General features: G+C 43.3%; 1 protein-coding gene across 1 annotated transcript in view; it reads right to left on the bottom strand.

Moving 5' to 3' along the window:
* The window catches only part of dlc1 (DLC1 Rho GTPase activating protein), a 442,424-nt gene that overhangs the window by 203,661 nt on the left and 217,335 nt on the right, over positions 1 to 21,428 (bottom strand). The window contains exon 4 of the mRNA XM_080187161.1: positions 12,741 to 12,774. Within this exon, the coding sequence (XP_080043287.1) occupies positions 12,741 to 12,774 (34 nt within the window). The remainder of the gene's footprint in view (positions 1 to 12,740; positions 12,775 to 21,428) is intronic.

The following is a 21,428-nucleotide window of genomic DNA, read 5'->3' as shown; positions in this document are numbered from 1 at the left end:
TCTCACAGTCGCTGACCTGCTGTTAAAGGTCATTGTATTGTGATCTTTATCCTGTATGGGTGCATGATACCCTTCCATCTCCATCTTGTACTCTAATCCTGAGATCAGTCCACTGTGCATGATGAAACAGAAGCCCTTTTTTGTGGGTTATAGTGTGAAATGGAAGTGTTCTGTCATTTAGATTTCTTTTTCATTTGATGTTGTAATCAGTAAATTCCACAAAGGGACAGTTTTCCCTGCTCTCCTTTACACTGTCCTCAACCACCAAAGCCATACAGGGTCCACCCTTGGCATTTTAGCATGTACACCACATCCATGGCTGTCACCATTTTTCACTTGGTATGTCCAGTGTAGGTCACCAAGTCCCTGATCACATTCTCCAAAAACACCTTGAACACTCCACAGACCTCCTCATAGATCAAGCCAGAGATACACTTGATGCCTCCACAGCAAGCCAGACACCTGATAGCAGGCTTGGTAATGCCTTGAATATTTCCACAGAGCACCTTGCAGTGCCACTTGGCTCCACCTTTACCAAGCCCTTTACCACCTTTCCCTCTACTGGACATGATCAAAACTAAATGATCAAGCATTGGTTAAGATCAAGTGTATATCAACATGCTGTGCTTGGTTGAAGTCATTAGGTTATATTTTAGCTTCATTTGAAGCAATGTTTAAAAGCAGCATCTTGGTCTTTTGGCTAAGATGCAAATAAGATCAAGCCTTGGAGGAAGAGCTATGCCTATCCAATCAGCTTGGATCATGTAGATCAAGCCCAAGACAGGAGGTGAGAACCTGTCTTGTCAGCTTGGATCAGGAGTGTCTCAACTTGTTGGAAGTCTGATTTGGACTTGATTGGATTGAATTGGAATAAAAATTCTGCAGAAATCACCATGGAAGGCTTCTGCAGAAATTGCAGATGTATGGGATTGAGGATGATCGAGGAAATTGGATTAGGAATTGGCTGGCGGATAGGAGACAGAGGGTGGTGGTTGATGGTAAGTATTCGACATGGAGTTCAGTTACGAGTGGTGTGCCTCAGGGATCTGTTTTGGGGCCACTGCTGTTTGTAATTTTTATAAATGATCTGGATGAGGGTATAGTTGGGTGGATTAGTAAATTTGCTGATGACACCAAAGTCGGAGGTGTGGTAGATAGTGAGGAAGGGTGTCTTAGTCTACAGGGAGACTTGGACAAGTTACAGAGCTGGGCCGAGAGGTGGAGGATGGAGTTTAATGCGGAAAAGTGTGAGGTAATTCACTTTGGTAGGAATAACGGATGTGTAGAGTATAGGGCTAACGGTAGGACTCTGAATAGTGTGGATGAACAGAGGGATTTAGGTGTATGTGTACATAGATCCCTGAAAGTTGGGAATCAAGTAGATAGGGTTGTTAGGAAGGCATACGGTGTCTTGGCGTTTGTTGGTAGGGGGATTGAATTTAGGAGCCGCAGCGTCATGTTGCAACTGTACAAGACTCTGGTGCGGCCGCATTTGGAGTATTGTGTACAGTTCTGGTCCCCACATTATAGGAAGGATGTGGAGGCTCTGGAGAGGGTGCAGAGGAGGTTTACCAGGATGTTGCCTGGTATGGAGGGGAGGTCCTATGAGGAGAGACTGAGGGATTTGAGGTTGTTTTCGTTAGAAAGAAGGCGGCTAAGAGGGGACCTTATTGAAACATATAAGATGATTAGAGGTTTAGATAGGGTGGACAGTGATAGCCTTTTTCCTCGGATGGAGAAAGCTAGCACCAGGGGGCATAGCTTTAAATTAAGGGGTGGTAGTTATAGGACGGATGTCAGGGGTAGGTTCTTTACCCAGAGGGTGGTGAGGGATTGGAATGCCCTGTCTGCTGCAGTTGTAAATGCGCCTAGTTTGGGGGCGTTTAAGAGATCCGTGGATAGGTTTATGGATGGTAAGGGTTTGGTTTAGGTTAGAGGGTCATTGTTTTTTAACTGGTCGGCGCAACATCGTGGGCCGAAGGGCCTGTTCTGTACTGTAATGTTCTATGTTCTATGTTCTAAAAACAAAATATCCCAAAGTGCTTTTTTGAAGTAACTATAGTTCTTTAATTCAAGCCTTACTCCATTGCTCAGTTAAGATACTGGTCGTTTAAATCAATTGTTTTGTGCATTCTATTTTTCACTATGAGAAAGGAAACCCACATTCCTGCATGGCCTGCAGAATTTATATCCCTTTTACCTCTGGAAATAAAAAGCTGGACTCGATTAAGCTGAGCATGGTGTTGGAATACTGCTGAAAATGTCAAATGCTCTTCATGGAAGGAAACCTGCTATCCTTTACCCAGTCTGGCTCATGTCTGTCTTCAACTCTACACCAATGTGGTTAATTCTTAATTGCCCTTTGAAGAGCTCTTGCCGGAGAACAGTAATCAAACCACACAGACCACTCGATCATAACCTAGGCATCAAATCAGGACGTGGCAAAGACACACCCAGCTCATAACATTCTCTCTGACATCTGGGCACAGATGCCAAAGTTGGAGAGCTGTCTCACAGACTAGCCAAACAAAAACTCATAGTTATGATCCTATGAACACGACTACTAGCCAACGTACCAGACTGTTCCTCCTTCAACCTGGGTGGTATAAAATTAGTATTAGCAGCCCTTTTACTTCGGCACCACTATGTCTTATAGCTTTTGGTGAAAACATGCACAAATAAACCTCCTGTTGATTACCACTACTTGATGAATCTGTACTGTTCTATGTTAACCTTCACTTGGAGAAACCATCATGGTGGCATAGTGCGTAGCATTGCTGCCCCACAGTGCCAGGGACCCGGGTCCGATTCCGACCTTTGGTGACTGTGTGTACATGTTCTTTGAGTGTCTGCATGGGTTTCCTCCAGATGCCCCGGTTTCCTCCCATGATCCAAAGATGTATGGGTTAGGTTGATTGGCCATGTTAAATTGCTCCATAGCGTCAGGGGGACTAGCAAGGTAAATAGGTGGAATTATGGGGATAGGGCCGGATTGGATTGTTGTCGGTGGAGGCTCGATGGGCCAAATGGCCTCCTTCTGCTCTGTGGAGATTCTGTGATAACATGGGGATTTAGGTTCATTAGATTAGTTCCAGAGGATGGTAGAGTTGTCCTACGACAAGAAGCTGAGTAAGTTAGACCTTTACCATCTGGAGTTTAGAAGAATGATCTGTGATTTCATTGAAACATGGCTCAACAGAGTAAATACTAAATGGTTGCTTCGCTTGGAGAATTAAAACGCAGTGCACAGTCTTAGGGGAAAGGCCCTTTAGGACAGAGATAAGCAGAAACCCCTTTCATTCAGGGGGCTTTAAACCTTTGGAAATCATTGTCCTAGATGATTGTGGACCTCAATAGTTGAGAAGATTTAAGGTTGGGGTAGATAGAATTTTGGTCTCCCAGGGGATCAAGAAATAGGGACAGCAGACAGGAAAGTGGAATTGAGGCAGATCAGCCATGGCCATGTTGAATGGTGGGGCAGGCTCAAGGTGGGTGTATGATCCATTCCTAGAAACATAGAACTTAAAAGCAGGAAGAGGCCATTCAGCCCTTCAAGCCTGCTCTGCCATTCAATATGATCATGGAGGCTCTCGTTGTGTCTCAACTCCACTTAGCTGTCTGTCCCACATAATCCTTCACTTCCTTGGTTATCAAAAATCTGTCCAACTCTGCTTCAATGACCCAGCCTCTACTTTCTGGAGAAAAGAGTTCCACAGAATAATAACCCTTTGAGAGAAAAGATTTCCCCTCATCTCCATCTTAAATGATAGATCCCATATTTTTACAGTCTGTCACCTGTTTCTAGATGCCACCATAAGTAGAAACATCCTCCCAGTATCCACCTATCAAATCCACTCAGGAGCTTGTGGGCGGAATTTTTGAAAAAAAAAACTCATGTGCTGAACAAGTGTGAAAACAGGACAAAAATTGCAGTGATTTTTTGGGAGAGCTCCCAATCACAATCGAATGGCACTTAGTTAAAAAGAAATGCCAGGATGCAAATCATGCCAAGAGACTGGGCAGAACCTATTCTTGCCAGTGAAGCTGGCTGCTGAGCTCTTGGAGTGCCATTGTGCAGGGGCCCTGATCTCCCAATATATGGGGAGATCTCCTGTCAACCTCCATAGACCTTGGGAACCACCAGTCTCACCACCGCCACCTCCCCCGCCCCCCCGCCCCCCCACCCCCCACCAGACATTTCCCCTCTCCATCCTGCTGATCACCACCACTGCAGAATTCCCCCAATCCCTCGATTGCTGCCACCGCAGAGTTTCCTGCTCCCCCTCTGATCATTGCCCTCACCGACCAGCTCCCCCCCACCGCAGAGTTCCCCTCTTGCCTTCCCCTCCCCCACATGGATCTCCCCCCATGCCTTCCGCTTCATAGCTCCATCCCTTCTCAGATATATCTCCCTTAGCCCCTCAGGCTGTGCCCTTTTGGCACTGCTCCTGTCAAGGAGCCTGGTGAGCAGTGCCAGGGTACAGGCAGACGCTGCCAGGCTGGCACTGGCAAAGGGGCACTGCCCGACCCTGCCCCCACCCACCTGAAGTCGGCTTCAATGGCCTCCAGTCCCCCGTTGGTGGAAATCCTACAGGATTCTCACTGATGGGGACCTTAACCGGCAAGAGGCAAGTCCAAATGAGCCCAGATGATAGCATCTGGGACTCACTAATGACATTTTAATGATGTTATTAATACCGGCAAGCTCACAAGTGATGAGAAACCAGGTGCGACCCTGATTTTTCATTTCTCGTCCTATCGTATCAGTTCACCTCGCCGATTAACCAGTGGGATGAGCCAGTAAGATGGTGGCCTATATTTTTCAATAAGTTCATTTCTCATTCCTATTAACTCCAGTGGGTATAGGCCTAATCTGTTTAATGTTTCTTCATAAGATAAGCTCCTCATCCCAGGAATGAATTAACCCTCTCTGAAAAGTTTCTAATACAATTATATCCAGCTGTTGTTTCTTATGTAAGATCTCGTTCGAGCACAGAACATGCTCTAAATGGAGAACTTCAATATCCATCACCAAGCATAGTTCAATGATACCATCACTGACCAAGTCTAAAGGAAATAATTGTTAAACTAGCCTTACAGCAGGTGTGAGAAGCACAAGAGGGAATAACCTACTTGAGCTTGTCCTCACCCATTTACCCAATTACAGAAGCAATTGTCCATGACAGCAATGGAAAGAGAGATCATAACACAATGACCTTCTGCTGCAAGAGTGCCACCACAGAGATAAGGCTGATAGCAGTGGCTAATGTTGGGGAATGGAACTCATTCAATTTTACTATTGCACAATAATCTCCTAAGTCATTGTTCATCAAATCTTCCATTGCCTTTCTGAAATTTCCCCCAGCCTGATATGTTTTTCCAAATGGCTGTTCTTTGCTTTATGTTCTCTGTGCATCCTTTCTCCCTTTGCCCTACCACTGAAAGCTTAAGCCATCTCAGTTTGAAACTCGCACCCCCTGTAAATATCTATATCTGCCCATCTATGTCTACCATCAAAATTTTCTGATATAGGCCAACTTTTCCATTAGCCTTCCCGATTTCAATCTTCAAGGTTCAAAGTCCATTTACATTGGTGAAGCACCTTGGGAGGATTTTTAATGTTTCTATTTCCATGAATGAGAAATGCATGAAAAGCAATACTTGTCAGTGAAAATAATAAATCAAATCAATTATAGAAGTTCATCTGCTTGTGTTGGTACAGTTGTGCTAGTGGTTAATTAATCTATTGCAAACTTTTTAAAAACGTTCACAGCGATGTCGAATTTTATTAACTGCATATAGCACAGTTGTTTTACATTCTAAAGGATTGCATGTGTTAAAATAAATGCGATGTCACCTCACGCCTGCATTAGTGGTGTAACTAAAGTTAAATGAGGGTCAGAGATCATAATCTCCAGAGGATAAGTACAATCTTTGACCTTTTTATCCTATTTCCATAACAGGATCTATGTCATCATATAATGAAAGGGCATGGGGGTTCAATCAGTGTCAGGCATGTGATTCTGTTGGAATAACTAATTTTAAGCTACAATTTAACTGTTAACATACTGCATGTGATATAATGATGTTATTTGTTAAAGTACTGTTTTTCACTTCAAAGGCAGAAGTTCAAACCCATTTTCACAGTGGAAGGTGGGATCTGTAATATTTTGCATCACTAAGATGAAAAATACATTTTAGTCAGATTACTATTTACAAATTGCAATTGTTGCTTCTCCAGATAGGAAGTTCCAGCTCTAAGAGAGGGAAACTTTTGTACTTTTCCAACCTTCCTACAAAAAAAAACTAATGCTTATGTAACATCTTTCACAAAGTGCTTTGTGTGTTCCAGAGCACTTTACAACCAATGAAGGATTTTTGAATTATAGTCCCAATTGTGGTAGGAAATGCAACAGCCAACATTTTTGTAATTCTTTCACAGGACGTTGGCATTGCTGACTGGTAAGAAGTCTCACAACACCAGGTTAAAGTCCAACTTGTCTATTTGGTCGCAAAAGCCACTAGATTTCGGAGCGCTTGCTGCTCCCCTTCATGAGGGAGCAAGCACTCCGAAAGCTAGTGGCTTTTGCCACCAAGTAAACCTGTTGGACTTTAACCTTGTGTTGTGAGACTTACTGTGTTTGCCCCAGTCTAACAGCGGCATCTCCACATCATTGCTGACTGAGCCAGCCTTTCTATTGCCTTGAGCAGGTGGTGGTGAGTTGGTTTCTTGAACTTTTGAAGTCCATGTGGTGTAGGTACACCTACAGCACTGTTTGGAAGGGAGTTCCAGGGATTTGACCTAGCGATAGTGAAGGAACAGTGATGTATTTCCAAGTCAGGATGGTGTGTGGCTTGGAGGGAAACCTGCAGGTCATGATATTTCCATATATCTAATGCCCTTGTCCTTTAACATCCAATAGGTTGTGGGTTTGAAAAGTGCTGTCTAAGGAGCCTTGGTAAGTTGCTACAATGCAACGTGTGGATGGTACACACTGCTGCCACTTGCAGTGGTGGTGGAGTTTGTGAACGTTAAAGGTGGTGGGCAAGGTGCTGATCGAGGAGACTGACTTGTCCTAGATAGAGTTGAGCTTCTTGAGTGCTGATGCAGCTGCACTCATCCAGACAAGTGGACAGTATTCCAATACAGTTTCCATCAATTTGTGCACAGCAAGTTTCCACAGCAGTCAATTAATAATCAGATAGTTTGCTTTAGTGATGTTGGTTGAGGGATGAATACTCATCTGGACAGCAGCGAGAACTCTGCCATTCTCCTTTAAAAGGTGCTTTGAAATCTCTTCCATCCAGATGAGAGGACACACAGAGTCACTGTTTAAACAAAGACTGAATCTCCAACAGTAGCATTTCCCCAGTAGTAGACCGAATTTTCAGCAGAGATTCTAGGCCGGGGTTTTCTAGCCCCACTTACCATTGGAATTGTGTAATCCCACCAGAGGTCAATGGACTTTTAGCTGGCCCACTATATCCCTCATGGCAGGTCCCGCCAAGACAGCGCTGGAAAATCCTGACCAAGGTCTTTGGAGTGGGACTTGAATCCATAATCTTTTGACAAGACTGACAACAGTGCATCAAAGATCAGAGACTGATATTTTGTACATGGCACTCTCAAATTAGATACAGCACAAGTTAAACAACAGTAGGTCCCCATTATATATTGTTTCTCTTTAAGATTGGCCACTTAACGGGGCCTGTATTCTTATTTAGGTTCGTGAGGTTCATCTAAAGTCATTTTGTGTTGGTCTGGCATTGGGATATGTGACCGATTGGCACCATTTTGGAGTATCCTCTCCTACTCCCTAACCCTCTTTGCTGACTTTCCAGCTCACATCCTCTCCTGCACACTAACCACCTGTAGCCAACACTCCAGTCTTGTGGCCTCTATCAATGCCTGGCCCTCCAGCTCACTGCCATGGGCATGCTGCCTCTCCTGCTTCCTAATCCACCATCTTAGAACATAAGAACATAAGAACATAAGAAATAGGAGCAGGAGTAGGCCATCCAGCCTTTCGAGCCTGCCCTGCCATTCAATAAGATCATGGCTGATCTGTCGTGGCTCAGTTCCACATTCCCGCCCTCTCACCATTTGGCCATATTATTGTCATAGGTATTAGTATACACTGAAAAGTATTGTTTCTTGCATGCTGTACAGCCAAAACAATCCACTCATAGAGAAGGGACAGCACCCAGTTATTTCATAAGAACATAAGAAATAAGAAATAGGAGCAGGAGTAGGCCATCTAGCCCTTCGAGCCTGCCCCACCACTCAATAAGATCATGGCTGATCTGTCATGGCTCAGTTCCACTTTCCCGCCTTCTCCCCATAACCCTTAATCCCCCTGCCTATCAAAAACCTATCTACCCGTGTCTTAAATATATTGAGTGAGGCAACCTCCACCACTTCAACGGGCAGAGAATTCCAGAGTTTCACCACCCTTTGAGTGAAGAAGTTCCTCCTCAACTCCGTTCTAAACCGCCCCCCCTTTATCTTGAGGCTGTGCCCCCTAGTCCTACTGTCCTTTCTGAGCAGGAAGAGTCTCTCCACCTCTATCCTATCCATCCCATTCATCATCTTATACATCTCAATGAGATGTCCCCTCATTCTTCTAAACTCTAATGAGTACAAGCCGAGTTTATTCAGCCTCTTCTCATAGCTCAACCCCCTCAACTCTGGTATCAGCCTAGTAAACCTCCTCTGCACTCCCTCCAAGGCCAAAATATCCTTGTGTAAGTGCGGCGACCAAAACTGCACACAGTACTCCAGCTGCGGCCTCACCAATGCCCTATACAGCTGCAGCAAGACCTCCCTACTTTTATATTCAATCCCCCTCGCTATGAAGGCCAGCATTCCATTCGCCTTCCCGACCACCTGCTGCACCTGCAAGCTGGGTTTTTGCGACTCATGCACAAGGACCCCGAGGTCCCTCTGCACCGTCGCCTGCTGCAGTTTTTCGCCACGTAAGTAATAGTCCTTCCTACCATTCTTCCTACCAAAGTGGACCACCTCACACTTGCCAACATTAAATTCCATTTGCCATTTCCTGGCCCATTCGCCCAGCCTATCTAGATCCTTCTGCAGACTCTCCACACCCTCCGCGCAACTTGCCGTTCCACCCTCTAGGCTTTTGGCTTCTCACACCCCCTGGCTCTCTCTCACACTGATCCTTTGTCACTTTGCACTGTTTGATAACTCAACTTTCCACAGCCGTCATCCTTATAACTTTTTGGAGGCTGGGACATGATTAATTTAATTTTGAGCAATGGGCAAATTGGCCAGAGCTCAAATCAAACAGCAGCCTTATCTTTATAGATCAGCTGCTTTCCTCATGATCTCTGTGGGGAATTTTACAACTCCTCCCACTGGCAGGATCTTCCACTCCTGCCGTAGTCAATGGAGCTTTGAATAGCTCATTGTAATTTACAACCCCATCTCCACTGCAATGGGGCTGTAAAATTCCACCTGCAATCTCTACATCATTGTAGTAGCATATTCAAGATCAGGGACTGTAGCGTGGATATATGGGGTTAGAGCTGAGGATGGTTAGGGGGGCATTTGTTTTGTCATATCCATATCAGCTCTCTGGATTATCAACCCACCTAGTCCCACTCCCATGCCATTTTCCCATAGTCACATCAATGCTTTTGCTTCAGTTAATTATCCATTTCTCTTTTGAATGCCTCGATTGAATCTGCCTCCACCTTCCCTCAGGTGGAATATTCCTGATTTTAACCAAGTGCCTCGTTAAGAGGTTTTTCCTCATGTCAACATTGCTTCTTTTGCTTAAGTCTTAAATAAGTGTCCTTTGGTTCTTAATCCCTCCACCAAAGGGAACATCTTCCCCTTAACCACACTGCTCAGACTTCTCATGATATTTTTCATCCTCGATCAATCTCCTGTTAATCGTCTCTTTTCCGAGGAGAACAGACACCAGCTTCTGCAACTGATCCATGCAACTGAAGTTTCTTATCCCTGGAAACATTCTCATGAATCTTTTTCTGACTTTAATGCCATCACATCAAAGAAGCTGATTCCTGACCCGAAATGGAACATTCAATAAAACAGTTTCTGTACAATGAATATGAAGTGGAATGCACAGGAAGATAGAACTCAACAAGAAATTAAAATCCAAACTATTATCACAGACACACATGAATTCACTCAGTTGCCAGTGCGAGTCTTTCAATTGTTAATCAGTATGGAGTTCATTAAGAAACCATGGAGATGATTTGTTATTTTTGTTTACATGACTGAAAGCAAAAGGATGAAGTTATTTTTGTCATTGTTTTGAGTCTTGAACTTCCCACCAACTGATTAAATGGAAAGAAATGTCAAGGGGGGAATGATTTGAAACAGATTACTAACTGATGGAACACAGTCTGTACAGAATGTCTTTTGCATTTTGCACTGAAATGTTTCTTTCCTTGGTGAGACGCAATGCTTTTTTTGACCAGTTCATAATTTTCCATATAATAAAACAGGGAACAAAACTATTACAAAGCACTGTGAAATCGCAGTCTCTAAACTTTCTGGAACATTTTGTCCAACAAATGTTTATGATTCCTGATAATTTGGGCAGTTTATAATTGATCAGTTGTAATTGGTGTTCAATTAAACCAAATGCCCAACCATAAAAAAAGTGAAATGGATATATGATACATTCCTCATAATATATATAACAGGAGTCTCACTCGTTTGTGCCTTGTTACAAAGCTATTTGTCAATCAGTACTTCTATGTACTTGATCGTTCTGCAGAATATTGGGGACAACTTCCTTTAATGATTTTGTTTAAAACTTTTCATTCACCAAAGTTCTAGGAAAGAGAACATTTCCCATTTCTGACACCAGTATTATCACAATATAATGGGGCGGTATGTTGGTACAGTAGTTAGCCTCACAGCGCCAGGGACACGGATTCAATTCTGGTCTCGGTCACTGTCAGTGTGCAGTTTGCACTTTCTCCCATATGTGTGGGTTTCCTCTAGGTGCTCCAGTTTCCTCCCACAGTCCAAAGATGTGTGGGTTAGGTGGATTGGCCGTGCTAAATTGATCCTAGTGTCAGGGGGATTAGCAGGATAAACTAGCAGGATAAATTAGTAGGATTATGGGAATAGGGCCTGGGCGGGACGGTGGTTGGCGCAGACTCGATGGGCCAAATGACCTCTTTCTGTATTTTTGGAATTCTATAAGCAGTAGGGTCAACATAGACAGTTAGAGGCCCAAAAATACTCTCTCTACTTTGTCCCAGTACCACAGTCCCAAGCTCTGAAGAATGCCTAGTGCTCTTTGTTTCACCCATTTTTAAAAACCAATATGGCAATTTTTTTCTTAACTTTCTCACAACCGAGTGAGATTTCATGCTGGATTAGAATCAGTTTTCTACTTTGGGCTCTATACGTACTAAACTGAGATCACCCAAAGTCTTTACAATTCAGATCTGCGAGCCAGAAGCCAGATGAGACTGGATTTGATCCTCCTGCAGATTTTAGGGATAGGATTAGAATTAAGCAGTTTGAAATGGATACTACTTCAATAAGCTCTCTGTAAGAACTCCCAAAGTGAGTTGAAATGGATGGAACTGCACGCAGGGAGGAAAAATTCACCATTTGTTGTTTTGTTCATGTTCTTCTTTTCTATGGTTCTACACATGGCCCCAACCTCATCTCTTCCTTTCTTTAATCTAAAGTTTGAAGAAACACTGTCACACTTACAACAAATTCTCAGCTGGAGCTGGGTGCAAATCTACAAAAAGCCTGATTCGAATGGCTTAATACCAAAGGGCAAGAGTGTTAGTTTACTAAATTATCAGGGGAATTACAACTGGAGGCTTCAGAACAGATTATCCCATTTTTAACAAAAGTGTTCCAATATATCGGGAATCTGAAATATTCCCAATTTCATCTTCTGCAGCATTTGGAATTTGAATTTTTTTAATACTAAATGAAATTTAAGTGAGTACTTTTCTCTTCAGCTAACCAAAGCCTGGCAACAGGAAAAACACCTCATGCATGTAAATTCCACCCACTGGGAAATAAAGGCAAGGAGACAGTTTGTGATGAGAACAGTCAGTATGCATGGAAATTTTCAATGAAAAGAAAGTCGAAGAACAGCAGTATAAAACATGCAAAAATATACAGATTTTGCTATTTATACGCTAGCATCCTAGCAATGTGGCATTTGTTCCACTAAAACAAAACAACATCCTTTCCCACACAGCGTTCTGGCACGATGACTGATGAATTAGGAAAGCTCTGTCGGAATGTAAATCTTCACTAAACTCTGCACCCAAGAATATGTCTTTGACCGTCAGAGATTTGCATGCAGAGAATAAAGGACCTAAAATACATTCTTTGAAGTCCAAGCTTGGAATCCTTGACCAAGTAAAAACACTCCACACATGTTAATTTGAAAGGTTTGCCATTTCTACAGAATAGATGAGAAATGTGCCCGCACTGTGAAGTGAGCCAACTCGATTCACACTGAGACAGAATCATTTATAGCTGATAGATGTAAACTTCCCGCACCTGCTGATATGCTAGAACAATGTGCACTTGAAGAGGTTTTGAAATAAATTTAAATGTCTGACAAAAATCCAGTTAACTGTCATGCATTCCACAAAAACAAACCAAGGTTCCAAATTTGCCATTTATCAAATGTGTGATTGAACAGCCAAGTGTCTTGTGGAACATTGCAGGTTCTGAAGAAAGATTCATGTCTACTCACCAGCCTTCCCTTTTTCCGATATCATCGGCATTGCCTACAAAAATATATTAAAATAAAATGATAAATAACATTGTAAACCATTCCAACTAATTTTATTACAGCAAGGTTAGCTGTGAAAAGCACTGTACATTATTGCATTGAAATTTGCACAGATGTTGTGGAGACTGGAGAATAAAGAACATACAGTTAGCACCCATCCAAATTAGGCAGATTCCTATTCTGCCGCAGCTTTTGATTCTGAGGTTCCAGTTCATTAAGTACACAAAGTAAGCTCTGAGTGTACATTGACCTTGGTAGGGATGCACTTCCTGCACAGGCCAAGCAATTTAATGGTAACTTCACTTGCTTTCAAGAGAAATGATGTTACAGCAATAACAACAACTTGCATTTTGCTAATACACGTAACAGAAGAAAAGGTCCTCAGGCGCTTCATAGAGACAATATGAAACAAAATTTGACAAAGAACTACACATGAAAATATATGAGCAGATGATCGAGTGTTTGGTCAAAGAGGTAGATTTTGAGGAGCGTCTTAAAGAAGAAAAGCAAAACAGCAAGGCATGAGGAGAGTATTTCAGAGCCTAGGAAAGAGGGAGCTGAAAGCAAAGCTAGCAATGATGAAGTAACTAAAATCAGGGATGCCCAGGAGGCTAGAATGCAAAGAGTATGAGTATCTCAGAAGGTTGCCAGGCTGGGTGAGATTACCGAGGTAGGGAAGGGCCAGGCCATGGGGAGATTTAAAAATGCGGATGAGAATTTTAACACTGATGTATGGGAGCCAGTATAGATCAATGAGAATCAGGAGAGTTGGGTGAATGGCATTTGGTGCGAGTTAGCACACAGGCAGCAAAGATTTGGATGACCTTGAAATGGAGGAGAGAATGTGGGACATCATTCAGGAGTTTGTGAGAATAATCAAGTCTGGAGGGAACAAATGCATAGGTGAATGTTTCTGCAACAGAAGCAGGGATGAAGACAGGTGCTGTTATGGAAGCAGTTTTAATGTTGACACTGATTTATGGTTGAAAGCTCCCCTCGGGGTCAAATATGATATAGAGACTATGAACAGTCTGCACAGCCTTACATGTGTGCCCAGGAGGGGAATGGAGCTGGCATCCCAGGAGCAGAGCTTGTTGCTGAAGACAATGGCTTCGGTCTTCTCGCTATTTAATTGAGAGGAAATTTCTGCTGTTCCAGTACTGGATGTCAGGTCAGCAAATTGACAATTTAAAGGCAGTATGGCATTGAATGAGGTGGTGGTGGGTTAGAGCTGGGAGTTGTCAGTGTATGTGTGGAACCTGTCATTGTGTTTTCCAATGATGTCCCCAAGGAGCTATACACATGAGAGTTAGGATTGGCCAAGGGGAACACCAAAGTAATGATTTGGGAATAGAAAGAGAAGTCATTGTTGACAATTCTTCACCTTAACTTAGACAGGCAGGATATGGTGATATGGTGGTGATGTTACTAGATTTTTAATCCACAGGCCCAGGCTAAGGTTCTGGGTCATACGTTCAAAACAAATTAAATTCAATGACTTAATCTGGAATTAAAAGCTAGTTCCAGTATCACTGACCATGACATTGTTTCAAAAACCATCTGGCTCACTGCCATTCTTTTCTGATTGACCCAGGCACCGGAAACATTAATGGCACATTAACGGCCCAATCAACTCTGCAAAGTCCCTCTAACTAGTATCTGTGGACTGGTGCCAAAATTAGGAGAGCTATCAAGCAGACAAGTGAGAATCTCATAAACATACTCACAGAATAGAAGTCTATAATGTCCCAGACATCGCCATCACCATCCCTGGGTATGTCTTGTCTCATTGACAGGATGACCCAGCAGAGGCGGAGGCACGGTGGTCTAAGGTCAGGAGGGAGTTGCCCTGGAAATTCTCATGACTAATGGTGCAATCACATGGAATCTCACTGCATCAGGTCCAACATGGACAAGAAAGTTTTCTGCTGATTACCCCCTACTCTTCATAGAATCCCTACACTGCAGAAGAAGGCCATTTGACCCATCAAGCCTGCACCGACCACAATCCCACCCAGGCCCTATTCCCATTACCCCACATATTTACCTTGCAAATCCCCTGACACTAGGGTCAATTTAGCATTGCCAATCCATCTAACCAGCATATCTTTGGACTGTAGGAGGAAACAGGAGCACCCGGAGGAAACCCATACAGTCACGGGGAGAATGTGCAAACCCACACAGACAGTGACCTGACGCCAGAATTGAACCTGAGTTCCTGGCACTGTGAGGCAGCAGTGCTAATCACTGTGCCACAGTGCCACCCACATCTTCTCCCTCAGCTGATGATTCAGTACTCCTCCATGTTGGACAACTGGAATTTGGACTGATGGCAGCAGGAGCTCTAAGTGGTGACTTCAATGTCCATCACCAACAGTGGCTCAGGAGCGCTATTACAGACTGAGCCCTAAAGGACATAGCAGCTGAGTCTGCAGCCAGTGGTAGGGAACCAACAAGAGAGAAAAACCTCCCTAACCTTGTCCTCACCAACTTGCCTGCCATAGATGCATCTGTCCATTAGTGACCACAACACAGTCCTTCTGGAGATTAAATCCCGTCTTCACATTGAGAATACCATATTGTGTTGTGTGACACTATCAGTGATAGTTTTAGCACAGACCTAGCAACTTAAAGCTGGACATCCATGACGTTCTATGGGCTATCAGCAGCAACTGAATTGTATACACCCACAATCTGTAACCACATAGCCCACTGATCCCTTACTCTATAGTTACCATCAAATTAAGGGATCAACTCTGGTTCAATGAAGTGTGTGAGAGCACACCACCAGGAGTACCTAAAAGTGAGATGTCAACCTGATGAAGGTACAACATAGGACTGTTTTCATGCCAAACAGCAGAAGCATGTGATAGATGGAGCCAAGCAATCATACAACCACTGGATCAAATCAAAGCTCTGCAGTCCTGCCATATCCAGTCATGAATGGTGGTGGACAATTAAGCATCTCACGAGAGGAGGAGGCTCCACAAATATTCCCACCCTGAATGATGGAGGAGCCCAGCACGAGTGCAACAGATGAGGCTGAAGAATTTGTAGCAACCTTCGGCCAGAAGTCGGAGTAGATGATCCATCTCGGTCTCCTGCCAAAGTCTCCAGCATCACAGATTGCAAGCTTCAGCCAATTCAATTCACTCCACATGATATCAACAAACAACTGTCTGTATTGGATACTCCAAAAGCTATGGCTCTATATCAACATTCTGGCTGCATTACTGAAGACTGTGATGGAGAACATGCTGCACCTTGAGCCAAGCACTTCTGCTACAGTTACAACACTCGGCATCTACTCGCCAATGTGAAAAATTGTCCAGTATGTCCGGTCAGGAGAAATCTAACCCAGCCAATCATTACCCCATCAGTCTACTCTCAATCATCAGCAAAGTGATGGAAGGTATAATTGATCATGCCAACAAGAGGCACTTGCTCAGCAATAACTTGTTCAATGACGTTCAGCTTAGATACAGCCAGGGTCACTCAACTTCTGACCTCATTGTAGCCTTGGCCAAGCATGGACAAAGAGCTGAACTCAACAAGTGAGGTGAGACTGACTGCCCTTGATAGCAAGGCAGCATTTGACATCAAGGAGCCCTGGCAAAATTGAAATTAATGCGAGTCAAGGGAAACTCTATCTCCAGAATCATATCTGACACAAAGGAAGATGATTGTGGTTGTTGGAGGTTAATCATCTCATTTCCAGGAAATTACTGCAGGAATCCCTCAGGGTAGTGTCCTCAACACAACAATCTTCAGCTGCTTCACAATGACCTTCTCTCCAGCATAAGATCAGAAATGGCAATGTTCAGTGATGACTCACAATGTTAAGTATCATTCATGATGCCTCAGATATTGAAGCAGTCCTTGTCCATTTACAGCAACACCTGGGTAACACTCAGACTTGAGTTGATAAGTGGCAAGTAACATTTCCATCACAGAAATGTCAGGCAATGACCATCTCCAACAAAAGAAGATTTACCCACCTCCCCACGATATTCAATGGAATTACCATTGCTGAATCCCCTCTATCAACATCCTGAGAGATGCATTGGCCAGAGACTGAATTCAGTCAAATAATTAGCGGTTACTAGAGTAGGTCTAAGGCTGGGAATTCTGCAATGAGGTACTCACCTCCTGACTCTTCAAAGCTTGTTCACAATCTGCAAGGCTCAAGTCATGAGTGTGATGGAATATTTCCCATCTTCCTGGATGAGTGAAGAAACATTCAAGAAGCTCAACATCATCCAGGACAAAGCAGCCCATTAGATTGGCACCCCATCCACGGGGATTTTCACAGTAATTTAGTTGCAGTGTTAATGTAAGCCTACTTGTGACACTAATAAACAGTCACTCCCTCTATCACTGACATATAATGGCAATAATGCGTACAATATACAACTTATTGCAACATCTCAATAAGGCTCCTTCAACAGCACCTTCCAAACCCTTGACTGCCACCACCTAGAAGGACAAGGGCAACAGATGCATGGGATGACCACCCCAACTGTAAGTTTCTCTCCAAAACATATACCACCCTGACTTGGAATTATATCATCATTCCCTCAGTGTTGTGGGGTCAAATTCCTGAAACTCCCTTCATACCTGCACCATATGGACTACAGCAGTTCAAGAAGGCATCTTGTCACCACCACCCCAAGAGTGATTCGGGATGGGCGATAAATAATAGCTTAGCCAACAATGCTCACATTCCTTAAAAGATATAAATAAATGATAAGGAAACAGGTGAGTACAATGGATGACAGTGGAAAGGTATTAGAGGAGGATGGTATGGTCAACCATCTCAAAGACTGCAGGCAATGTGAAGAGGCCTAGGGAGGAATTGTTTACCTTTGTCATAGTGATATATATACTGGAATTCTACTGCCCTGCCTGCCACAAAATCGGAGTGGGCGAGGGGCAGACAATAGAAATGTTCATTGATCTCACGCAGGAATTTCTGATCTCGATAAAGCGAGGCTGTAAAATCCTACTCATTAGGTAATTTTTTACTTTGTTAATGGATATTTCAAAACTGTTGTAGGGGTGAAAAACTGATTGGAGAGATTCAAACATGGAGTTCCAGGAAAGATGGGTATGAATTTGGAAGAAAAACATGCCCAGTGACATTGGAGAGGCAATGGAGGTTGGAGATGTGAAGGATGTTGACAAGGATGGAACAACAAAAGGTTGTTTTTTGAGGAGAGAGGTGATGGTGGTGGTTTCGAGACAGGAACAGAACCTAAGGAAAGACAGTCATTAACAGTGTCAGTTAACATGGAAGCTCATTGCACATGTGGTGAGTGTACGTTATGCAAAAGAGACAGGTTTAAACAATGGAGTAAAGGAGCCAGGGTTACCGCTGCATTCTGGGATGATTTTGGACAATAAACAATTTTGCAGGTGAGAGTAGGACTAAATATTGTTTTACATGGTCAGAGCAGAGGTGAGGGTCATACGGGTGAATAGCCAGATTGAGAGAGAGTAACAGTTCTGATGGGGACTAGGGCATTGAGGTTGCAGCTAGCAATGCGGTTCAGCAGCTGCAATGATGTCATGGTGAATGAAAGATCAAAGTCTAGGCAATTGGGAATTAATGGGGAAGTTACAAGTGAACAGTGATGGAGCCAATGCAAGGAAAAACTGCACATTCAGCAGGTTTGGTCCTGCTGCAAGAAGTTCAAGTAACACCCCTGCTGAACACCAACATCACCACCAAAAGCTGTAGGAAATAGATGCAGACGTTTCCAGATATCAGAGTCAAAGTCTCTTAATGCTAAGCTTTTGAGTTTCTCTGGGGAAGCAGTTTGAAGTTGTTCAATTTTTGTCAGTTTAGAAGGCAGAAGGATGAATGATGTTAGGGATTTTCTTCAACCTGAGGATTAATCTTTTCCAAAATTAATCAATCCCACAAAGAGGGTTTAGACTCCAGCACTTACAACCATGTAAGCTATAAAGCATTCCGAAGTGTGTTCCCCTTCTATGGTCATTCTCTCTGTGCCCCAACAAGAACCAACCACACTCACCATTGCTGTACATTCCTTGCTCACTTCACTGTTGCAAGATATATCCTCATTGGAAAATTTAGATACAGGTAGTCAGTTTGAGGAGGTCACACCAGATGAGATTACAAGAATGACTGAGGGAAATAAGTGCCTGGAGGACATTGGTATTGGAGGAGCAGAAACTGCTGATAAGGGTGCCAAGTTATGAAATTTCTTGATGATAAGGCTTCAGATTTTACACGCCCAGGGTCTGTGTGTTAAGGAACTTGGTACAAAGAACACGCTGGGATTCCTTGATATTGCATTTAGCATTGCACACAGTCTGTACCACTCTGCTTGATTGCTTATTGGAGCTGCAGTCAACCTTGAATACTCATGAATATGTTTGCCTTGCTGAACTAAGTACACTGACTGATATGGCAAGTGTCCTCTATGGTAGCTGAGAAAGAGTTACAGGCATAAACTTCCAGGTCACTTTGACCATGACCGCAGTTTGGTCGCTGCGGTTGCCTGCACGTCAGCCTGCTGTATAGCTTACTCACTGCCTCAGTGCACTTCAGCCTGGGAATACAATTCCTTCAGACAGTCCCAGATATGCGTGGGTTTTTAAACACAGCAGGAAGGTGAAGGTCCGCCTCTGGTACAAGCACGACAGTTCTTCTTTTCCATCTTCAATAAACACAAGTAATAACTGGAATATCCATTTCGCCAACGTTTGGTGTGGGAACTAAAATTACCCAGCTTCTCTTTCAATACATACTTCTTTGATCAAAACCTGAACAGCCCTGAGATGCAACTATTTAAGGCTGAGCTATATGTGCAAAGAGCGAAATTTTGTGCCTGACAATTTTATTAATACTCAAAACTGATCATCTTTTGTAAACTTGCAGTGTGTTAATTTGCTTTATAAACAGGGTCCTATTTTACTTCCATTAATAAAGTTTTAAAATCCACTTTATGACTTTAAAGCAACAGTCATTTGTTGGCTGGTAGCATAGTGGCACTGTGGTTAGCACTGCTCCCTCACAGCATCAGAGACCCAGTTCAATTCTGGCCTTGGATCACTGACTGTGTGAAATCTGCATAATCTCCCTGTGTCTGTGTGGGTTTCCTCCAGGTGTTCCAGTTTCCTCCCACAGTCCAAAGATGTGTGGGTTAGGTTAATTGTCCATGCTAAATTATCCCTTACTATCAGGGGAGCTAGCAGTGTAAATATGTGAGGTTAGGGGGATTGGACCTGGGTGGAATTGTGGTCAGTGCAGACCCAATGGGTCAAATGCACTGCAGGGATTCTATGATGCCAAATTGCCCATGTTAAATGGTGGTGAGGGATCATCTTTGACTTCAGCTCCGATCGTTTGCAGACATAGCTGAAACTGAACAAAACAGCGATTGAAGATTGGTACCTAATAGGAGTGCACCACCGAAACATGAGCCTTGTCAGCTGTTTATGTCAGAAATTGGCAAGCAAGCCAAAGTTTTATTGACGGCCTGCTTTGGGCTCTAAAAAAAACACTTTCAGGCTGCAGGGTGACCTCTAGCTGCCCTTTAAGGACTATCAGGTAAACCATGCAATGTCTGTTACAAACGGATGGAGTGGTCATGGTATCCAACTCTCATTTGCATATGTAAACATTCTCCTGACAGTATCTGGGGGATGCCTATCTCCATTAACCCCCATGAAACTGATGTTGGGTGTTGCACTTCAGATCAGAGATTCCAATAGAGGGAGTCAGACAAAAATCTAAAGACGTAACCACATGCACTCACTGGAATTGATGACTTATGATGCCAGTTGTCCAACAGCAGACAGAAGACCCCGAGGCCGATGGCCAAACCTAGAGGCACCATTTATTTTTGCCCCAATTTTTGGTGAGAGCCTCTGATAAGGCTGCTTGTGGTAAGTGACAAACGGATTGTGGCTATACCATTACGCTGCACCTATCCTGTCCTTGAGACTAAGACGGAGGAGTAATACTGAGATTATGTTGCATATGAAAACAGATTTAACAGCAATAAATGATTTTTAATTAGTTTTGTGATTTCAGTGTGTAATAGCTTCAGCTTTATAACTGTTTCAGAGTTGCAAATTTCCTTTCATCAAACAGTACTGTATTAGCTTATCTTTATTAATAAAGTAACCAAATTAGAATGAGGATAGAAACTACAGATAACTTGCACCAACAGTTTCTATTTTACCATCCTGCTTCCTTTCAAACGCTGCCTAACATTCCACTTGCTGGAACTTCATTCGGATAACAATGTGAGTTCAGAAGTCTTTGCGGCTGTAGATGTACTGTGTTACTCCATGATGTCATTGCAACATCGCAGTGAACTTGATCATACTTGTCAATATAGCTACAAAATGGTTACCTGAGAAACGTGTTGGTGAATCTTATTCAGAAGATGATTTGAATCATCTTACCTGCCATGTCCCTGGGACACTTGAATTAAGAAGGTGCTATTTTCAATTTAGTTTTGAAGGTGAGACGGTGGCACAGCTGCCGCACAGCTCCAGGGACCCGAGTTTGATTCCCGGTTTGAATCACTATCTGTGAGGAGTTCTCCCTGTGTCTATATGGATTTCCACTGAGTGCTCAGTTTCCTCCCACAGTCTGAAAGATGTGCGCAT

The sequence above is a fragment of the Carcharhinus amblyrhynchos genome, chromosome 1 (assembly GCF_965287045.1).
Source record: "Carcharhinus amblyrhynchos chromosome 1, sCarAmb.v2.hapA, whole genome shotgun sequence".
NCBI classification, from domain to species: domain Eukaryota; kingdom Metazoa; phylum Chordata; class Chondrichthyes; order Carcharhiniformes; family Carcharhinidae; genus Carcharhinus; species Carcharhinus amblyrhynchos.
The sequence above is the reverse complement of the archived record's forward strand: the minus strand, read 5'-3'. Positions and strand labels throughout refer to the sequence as shown.